The sequence below is a fragment of the Drosophila ananassae genome, chromosome 3R (genome assembly GCF_017639315.1).
Source record: "Drosophila ananassae strain 14024-0371.13 chromosome 3R, ASM1763931v2, whole genome shotgun sequence".
Taxonomy (NCBI): Eukaryota; Metazoa; Arthropoda; class Insecta; order Diptera; family Drosophilidae; genus Drosophila; species Drosophila ananassae.
The window spans coordinates 3,525,190-3,534,349 of record NC_057930.1 but is presented as its reverse complement, the minus strand read 5'-3'; the positions used below and the strand labels follow the sequence as shown (position 1 = coordinate 3,534,349).

The window sequence follows — 9,160 nt, the reverse complement described above, 5'->3', positions numbered from 1 at the left end:
CGAGCGCTCCGTTTTCGTTTCTGCTCCTACAGGATTGCGCCTATTTCACGGCGACTCCTGTGAGGTTAGGGCCAAACCCTATCCGAGTATCCGGCGGAGCGCCCCTTAAAGTGTCGCGAACGCTCTAGCTGCTTCAGCTCCGGTCGAGCTCACTGTGTTCCCAGCTCCACACCTGGTTTCGATGACCCTCCTCAGCCCCGCCTTGCGGTCCGCCTGACGGCGAGATTCGCGCCGCAACTGTGACCCACTCTGCTTCTTCTGGCCGAACGTTGCTCGCACCACGCCTCGCTGCCACTAGGGGTCTAGCTTGTACGCTGGCACACTTGGCCTAACGAAACGAAAACACCTACGTCATGCTCGCACAACCATGACCTAGCCTCAAGACTCACCTCGCTTCTGCGACCCTCGACCTGCCTTGACTGAGCTCCACATACACCGGCAAATGGCCGCTTGTGGCCTTATTTTTCTACGACTGCTGGTCCTGCGCCAGCTCCTCCAGCACGATGATCCCTCAGCGGGTAAAACTTCGCTGCAGCTCTTCGTGAATTTCTGGATACTTCTCCTTGCTCGCCTGAACTTTCTGTTCCGTGGTTAAATCACCAAAAGAACGCTGCTCCCACGCGGTTTCCTTACCTCCGCTTTAAGCTCGTTACCAGATCGACAAAGCCCTCCCCGAAACGCTAAATAGGGTCCTATTCACCCTTTCCGACGCATTGGCCTGCGGCGAATGGACCTCTGTAAAAACCTGCGTCACCCAATTCTCCCGCATAAGCGTCCTAAATACTTCTCCTTTGAATTGCGTTACATTATCCGAGAACACAGTCTCCGGTACTCCATACGTGTGGAACAACTCCTGCTTCATGTACTTCACCACTACATCCGCCGAGAGCTTCTTCAATGCCTTGAGGAACACGCATTTGGTGTAATGGTCTAAAGCGATGGATATCACAATATTTCCACTCTTGGATCTCGGATACGGCCCCAGGAAATCCACATAAATTCGCTGACACAGAGATTCTATGTTTCCGCTGGCCTTCCCATCGCTAGCCTCATTACTTGATTAGGTACCTTGTTCATCTTACAGACCTCGCACTTGCCTACGTACTTTTTCACCTCATTAACTAAATCTGGCCAGTAGTACATTTGATGAACTCTTTCCAGCGTCTTACGGACCCCTCCGTGCACTGCTGTGGGACTGTCATGGGCCTCTCTTAGTATGTCGGGAATCATTCCCTTTGGCACCCATAACTTCCATGCGAAATTCTTCGCTAGTTCTAAACTCCGGACTTGCTTCGTCCGTCGGAAAACCTTGCCATCCATGACCTTCAAATCTGGTACTGTCTCGCCATTGGCTTCGACCGTATCCCGAAGGGTCTTGTACTCGTCCGCCTCGAAAAGTGGGGATTCATAATCATTTCCTACTTCAGCAACTACTTCCTCATCTAACGCTCCTTCGTATGCCCTAGACAGCGCATCCGGGACCACGAGAAGTTTGACCTTTCGATGCTCAATATGGAACTTGTTGGCCTGCAATTTCGCCGCCCATCGCCCCAACCGAGATCTCAAATCCGACTGTGCTATGAGCCATCCGGTCTGAACCGTTTAATACAAATAATCGCGGCCAGGCATTCCTGTTCAGTGACGGAGTAATTCCTTTGGGCCTTGCTCAACTTCTTTGAGACGAAAGCGATTGGATACTCGTCACCCTTGTTTCCTTCCGTCTTCTGAACCAGGACGCCACCAATCGCGTAACTGCTCGCATCGCAGTGGATATAGAACGGCTTCCAAAAATCCGGACTGTGCAGAACCGGAGCCTGACACATCGCTTTCTTAAGCTTTGTGAAAGCCTCTAGGCCAGCCTGCGACATCGTAAAACGACACTTAGGCCTCACCAGATCCGTCAATGGTGCTACTATGTCTGCATAATTGCTAATGAATTTGCTGTACCATCCAGTCATGCCCAAAAAACTCCGCAACGCCTTTAGCGTCCGCGGAATCGGGTAATTTACCATCGCCTCTATCTTCTCGAGGTCTGTCCTTATGACGCCTTCTCCGATCACATGGCCCAAATACTTAACAGAACGCATGCAAAAGTGGCTCTTCCCAATGTTCAGGGTTAGCCCTGCTTTCTGAATGTGCCCTGCCACCGTCGTCAGAACCGCCAGATGCGACTCAAAGGTATCGGAGACGACCAGCAGATCATCCAAGTACACGAATACCTCATTACGCAACGAGGCCGGAATCACTTTGTCCATGAGTCGAGTCATGGTCTGCGATGCATTCATTAGCGCGAAAGGCATTACTTTAAACTGGTACAATGGCTTCCCCGGGATCGTAAACGCGGTCTTGTTGCGTGAAGCCGGATGCAACGGGATTTGCCAGTACGCATCCTTCAGATCCAGACTGGAGATGAACATCGCTCTGGGAAGTCTACTCAGGATCGCATCAATTTGCAGAAGTGGATAAGCGTCGCCCTGGGTGAAGCTATTCACTTTCCTGCAGTCCAGACATAACCGAACTTTTCCTGGCTTCTGTAGCAATACAACTGGCGACGAACAGGCGCTTTGCGACTCCTCGATTACTCCCAATCTCATCATCCTATCGACCTCTCCGTAGAGCAGTTTCTCTACCGCTGGAGAGGCCGGATAGTGCCTCTGTTTGATCGCTTTCGTGTCCCCGACATCGATACTGTGGCTGATCAAATGCGTCTTGCCCAATCCTAACATGGCGAATGATAGAAATAGCACTACCACTGTCTTCAGACTAACTTGCTGGACTTCAGACAACTCCTGACTAACGGGGATTTCGCCGACTCGGAACTCCGATAGCAACAGCTCTAAACTCCTCCAGAAATCGATACCTAAATACAAATCCTGGCTCAAAGTGGGAACCAGGTAGAACATATGCGTCTTGCATTGATCTTTGAACTCCACCTCAGTCGTCAAATGACCTACCACCTGCTGTCGTTGCCCATCGGCAGTGCTTACGATTGTTCCTTTACGCTTGAAGTCAGCCCCGCTTCTTATGATCTTCCTCGCAAAACTCCTTCCGATACAGCTAACTGCTGCACAAGTATCCAGTAGCCCTAGCACTTCCTCTCCTAACAATCTGACTTCGGCGAAAGGACGTTTGTCTGAGGTCTTATACATTATCGTTTCTACCGTCTTCATTGACTGCCAATACTGCTTTAACCTATTAGTGTTCCTTGACCTATTCTTACTCTCTACCTTAGCTTTACTACACTCTTCACTGAGCTCACTTCCTACTTGTCCTTGTTCACACCTGACGGAACGCGCTGAGATGGACGATCCGGCGCATTCGCTCTTCCGTTTTTTAGACACTTAGGACACGATGGCTTGTAGACATTTGGTGCTCCGCACCCAAAACAGAAAACTTTCCGCTTGCCCGCGCAGTCGTGGTACCTGTGACCCTCTTTCCTGCAATTCCAGCAGATAAGAGCCACTGCCTCCACTTCACCCGCTTTATCACCCGAAAACTCTTGGGCCTCTTCCCATTCCAAGTCGCTTCCTACTTCCGCTACTGATTTGTTGTAACTTCTGTGTGAGCTTCTGTCTTCCCGTCTCTGAGTTTCCCCATACGGCTTCTTTCCCCATCCTGGCTTGGAAGTGCCGCAGTCTCGTCGCACCTCCTCTAAGAATCGTTCACGGCGCCGACATATCTCCAGTAAGTGGCTTATCGAACGTATCGACACATTTAGCAACTCGTGGCGAATCTCGGACCTGAGATTCCTCCTTACCATCTCCACAAGCGTGACATCGCTTAATGGAATACTCAGACCATCCATCAACTGTTCTATCGCCTCGTAAAACGTGTCAAAATCTTCTCTGTCGCGCTGCTTCCGATCTCTTATCGCCTCTCTTATGTCCTCATCCGACCTATCATCCCTGAAATGTTTCCTGAGCGCGTCGCATAAATCATTCCATCTCATTCCTCTATTCAACTTGTGAAAGCGCCAGTAAAATTCTCCCGCTTTCCCATCAAATAACAAACTAGCATTTCCGCATAGAGCTGAAAAGTTACAATCCAACGTCTGGTGCGTCAAAGCTTCTACCCGATAGATGAAATTATCGATGGTCATGCCTTCGGAATGTCCGCTAAAACGAATCTTCCAACTATTCAGGATCTGTCCCACTTTCTCTGGTCTATACCCAAAGTTGTGATCAGCCTGTTGCCTCACGCCATTTCCTTAATAGTCGCCCTGATCCCGGGTCTCCCCTTCATTACTGTAGATCCCACTCGGCTGCTCGTAGCCTCCTGTTCTCTCTTCTCCTTCCCTCTCTGAATTCGCCCTTTGGTGGAACAGTCTGTCCATTTGCGCTGACAGTTGTTCCAACAGCGTCGCCTACATGGCGCTGATTGATTGGGACACAATCGAACTCAATTCCGCTGTGCTTTTTTCCTTTCTTGCTTAGCCAAAAAAAATACTCGATTTCCAAATACCAAAACTCTAAAACTGAACTTCGCCTCCGTTCTTAGTTTGCCAACCGCCATTGCACGCTCCGTTCTGGAAACCGCTCTTAACAAAAGCCTGCTATCCGGTACTATGCGACAAACCGTCCTGCTAAACTCTACTCGAAACTATCGCAATGGCTGCGTGGCACTGTGGTCTGCTCTCTCATTTAAGTGTAGAATTCCAAGCGGTACCCGCGCCACTGCTGAGGATTTTGGTCTGGTTTCTGCCATGCTACTGTAACCGGCCGAAAAGATTTGTCCGCAAAACATGCTGCGTCTAACCATGCTAAAAACTTCGGCCCCACCTTGGGCGCCAGATAAATTTATGATTAAGATAATTATAACTGTAACGAATTGTGAGGTGGCATCTCTGGAGATATCGGATGAGAAGAAGGGGTTGCACGCGGTGTCCGATCTCGTCGGCGAATGGGCGGGTTCTAAAACACCCCCTTCTCTCCCCTCGATGCTGCCTCGGGAATCATAAATTATTTCGATAATGTTGCGTGCGCGACCTCACGAACCGCGTAGGTCAAACTCATGCTCCTGTGAACGGTGCGTATCAGGATCCTTCGGGGATCCCCAAGAATGTACATGGCCTAGGCTAGCGGCAGAGCGGTGGCAAATCAAACGCGGCGAACTATGTTTTCTCACTCCATTATAAACTTCATATTTATTCCTTAAAGAAAGACCTTAAACCTCTAAATAACATCCTTATTCTAGCTTCCTAAATACCCTAATACTTCAATAGTTATTTCTTCTTGCTACGCTTAACAATAACTTAACACTAAAGATTCGCGAGTATATAATTTGATAGGATTGGCGCTTGGAGACGCGCGCTCTACTTCATTGTATAAGATTTTAATTGCTAGAAGTACTATACTACAAAGTCCGCGGACGGAAGTGGGCCTTGTTGCATTTTTTTATGTTCCTTTTATTTCCGTTCAGTACATCAAGGTGGTTGACTGTCTAACTGGTGAAGCCTCTTGGGCCGGAACTCGGAAAACGGGGGAAAATATTGATCGGAGAATTTCGACCGAGTTTGGCTTAATGGACTCATGCCCAAAATGAAAACGTATTTGCCAACATACACCCACAAGCTACTGGAATCTTACCTCCACAATAGGGTATTCTTAGTAAGATGGAACGCAGCTACTTCGGGCGACTACAACATCCAAGCTAGAGTTCCACAAGGAAGCGTACTCGGTGCGTGTATGTTATATACGTATATGTTTTGTATACTGCAGATATGCTTACGAACGCACGACTAATAACGTCAACGTTCGCCGACGATACCGCTATCATTAGTCGCTCCAGATGCCCAACGCAAGCACTAATCCAATTGGCTATTGGCTATCCAATTGGCTATTAGGTAACCTAAAACTGAAAGCCAGCAGTCTCCCCTGGATCATAAACTCACGATCGCCACTGTACCTGGACTACAAGCTACTACTCTACAGTTCACTCCTAAAGCCAATCTGGACGTATGGCTCCCAGATATGAGGGAACGCGACCAACAGCAACATAGACATCATACAGTGCGTACAATCAAAAATCTTGAAAACTATTACTGGGGCACCTTGGTATGTTCGCAACGAAAACATCCACCGGGATCTGGGCATCCTCGCAGTGAAAGACGAAATCCAGAAGCAAAAAGAGTCCCACAAAGGAAAACTGTCTTCGCGCCCAAATTTCCTCGCTCGGGGATTGACTTGGAAATTTGGGCGCGCTTGGGTATGATACAGAGTCTAACTCTGTATCAGTCAACATGACTGTTAGTTAAGTCAAAAATATAATATTTGATACACCTGTTGTTAGTCGCGCGAAAAGAAGATTCAAGAATTAAAAGCAACGTTTTACAAAAAAACAAAAAAAAAATCTACGGGGAAACCCAGATCACTTACATGAGTTAATCGGTTTGAGGCTTAGCCATATAGAAAGTATTTATCCAAATCGGATTAAAGTATAGATTGGGCGCTAGTGAATCTATACTGAAGTACAAGTGAATCAGTTAAGGCAAGGGCAAGTCGTTGATAACCAGTGTAAAATTCTTTTTCCAAGAGTCCAAGATGGCTTCCATGAGGCACCCCAGATGTGAAGCGGATTAAACGCGTTTATTTTATTAGTAGACAAATGTGTCCAGTATGTGGTCGGTTCGGTATGTAAGAACAGGTAACATAAAAAGATTGACTGGTCAAAATGATTTTAGTGCAAAGGAATCTTTCTATCCCACCTCTTGTGATTTCACCTCTTCAAGTGGTGAACTTATTCCGGCTTTAATCAAGTTTCTGTAAAGACTATAATGTGGGATGCAAAGCAAGAACTATCAGAATACAGTTTGGGAAGTTTGCTACGTAGCCCTCTACTATTCTGATAGCTAAGTGTAAAGAAGTTAGTTTTTTGCAACTGAGGAAGACGAGCTTCACTCATACAGGTTTGGTAATTTTTTTTTTTTACCAGACTTGACTGATGTTCTTGGACAAAAATGTTCTCTGACCAAAAACTGACACAAAAAAATCTTAATGAACATCTGCATGGGCACGCGTATATGAAAGATGACGTGTGCCTGATGTAGGTGTATTTAAATTTATTTATAATATGTAAGCTGAGATATCAATCTCAAAAGTTTCAGGGGCAAGCCGGGAATCAAATATATGTTTCGATGGACGGATCACCTGTAAGGGGATTGGTGTCGTAGTTACTAAAACTGCAGCATCAATTTGTACCGGGGGTCTGGTCGGTTCATTTCCCTGTTGGGGTGATTTTTAGGGGGGTTTGAACTAATGGGTTTGGTGGTATCACATCGAGAAATCATCCGAATCACCGAGCATCCGAAACTGAGGCCGAAACCCGACACACTTAGCGTGTAAAACATTCTCACAAAGATAGCAGTGGATGGTAGGCTGGGATGCAGAAATTGTTTTATTACAAGACTTAATCGCACAGACAGATTATATTCCATGATTTTTTTTATTTTACCCTCCAAATATAACACTGCACACGGAAAACAATACGGATATTTAAATAATTAATGTTGCATGCGCCCTTAGATATTTTTTACTAGCAGAATATGTTGTCATGTTCTGGATCTACATAGCCATCTCCTCGTCTAGCATACCTATTCCATCCCCAAATCAATTGAAGTCTTTTCATATTGTGTTAAGATGCTTCTGTCGCGAAGACATCCGTGTGGCGTTCGAATGATGTGCGTCGTCAGCCCAAGCCAAGTGATATTGGCTCTAAGTCTGGCGCCGCCTTTTGTCAATGTTTTTAATTGTTCCAGGCCGAAAAATTACAATGAGAACCAATGCTCAGAAAACTACCGACACCGAAAAGTACTTGTCAGTTTCGCTGCCTAATTGATACTAAAGAAAATTAACAGATCTGCCATTTGTGGAACTTATACATATGTGTAAGTATACGAGGGTGGTCCAATATATACTAATCCTCCAAAAAAAAAACAAAAATTTTGTAAAAGTGGCCATTTATTTCTCAACATAATCTCCTTTTAGCTCGAATCACTAGTCCAGCAATGCTCCAACTTCTTTACCCCGTCTGAAAAATAGGTTTCTCGAGGTCTGCAAAATAGGCCTTTTTGGCGGCGACGTCCTCCTTATTCGACGCAAATTTTTGTTCAGCGAGTGACTTTTTCAAGTTTGGAAACAAAAAAAGTCACACGGTGCCAAATCTGGAGAATATGGTGGATGGGGTAGCAGTTCATAGCCCGTCGACCAATTTGACTGAGGCGAGGGCGGAAGTGTGAGCCGGTGCGTTGTCATGATGGATGAGCACTTTTTTCTTTGCCAAATGGGACCGTATTTTCTGCAATTCGGCGGCGATTCGGCCCAATACCTGTGACCGTTTTGCCCTACTCCAGGTTCCAGTGGATTCATGTTTCGCCGACGGCCACGAAACGACGCAGAAACTCCTTCGGATTGCGCTTAAACAGCGTCAGCAGTTGCGTTTGTTGACCGGAGTTAGCAAACGCGGCACCCCATCGCTCCGACAGCTTTCTTATGGCCAAAGTTTCATGCACGATATGACCAACGGTCTTTTGAGATGCCTACTGTCTCAGCTATATCGCGCATCCTCAATCGGTGGTAATACGAGATCGTGGGTTTTTGTCCTTATTATCCTCCGTGTTAGTCGTTTTCGGGGCACCAGGGCGTGGCTCATCAAAAACCGACGTGCAACGACGTTGAAACTCTATGAACTAATTTTTAACGGTCGCCAACGAAGGAGAAGAGTCACCGTACAGAGCATTCAAGTGCTCTTTGATTTCGCTGCACGATTTCCCTTCAAAAACAAGTATTGAATCACATATTGCTCTTTCCATTTTTCTAAAATCCGCGGATACGTTCGATTCCACACGCAGTCAAAACAAAACTACGATTCCGATTTGGCGGAATTTCGACAGGTAGAATGAACTACGAGAATGAACTACACGATAGTAAATTTTCTTTTGCGATAGTGACGCTCGGGCGGTGAGGCTTAGTACTTATCGGACTACCCTCGTATATGATGTGGATTTTAAAGCTAGTGAATACAGAAAATATACAGATGACAATATGAGGTAAAATTAAGTTAAGTTTCGATATTTCCTAAACATTGTCAAAAACTATCTGCGAAAGTGATATAAATTCAATACCAAGGATTAAAAACTTTTTATACATTTTCTATGTTTAATTTT

At 46.2% G+C, this 9,160-nt stretch overlaps 1 protein-coding gene across 1 annotated transcript; it reads right to left on the bottom strand.

Annotated features, from left to right (window-relative positions):
- Window positions 1-511: 511 nt before the first annotated feature.
- On the bottom strand, window positions 512-3,149 carry LOC123257320. Its single transcript, XM_044716004.1, has 4 exons — window positions 1,600-3,149; window positions 1,083-1,462; window positions 701-930; window positions 512-580 (listed from the first exon to the last, which is right to left on the bottom strand). Exons 1-4 carry the CDS (start codon window positions 3,147-3,149, stop codon window positions 512-514), a joined length of 2,229 nt encoding a protein of 742 aa, XP_044571939.1.
- Window positions 3,150-9,160: the final 6,011 nt, after the last annotated feature.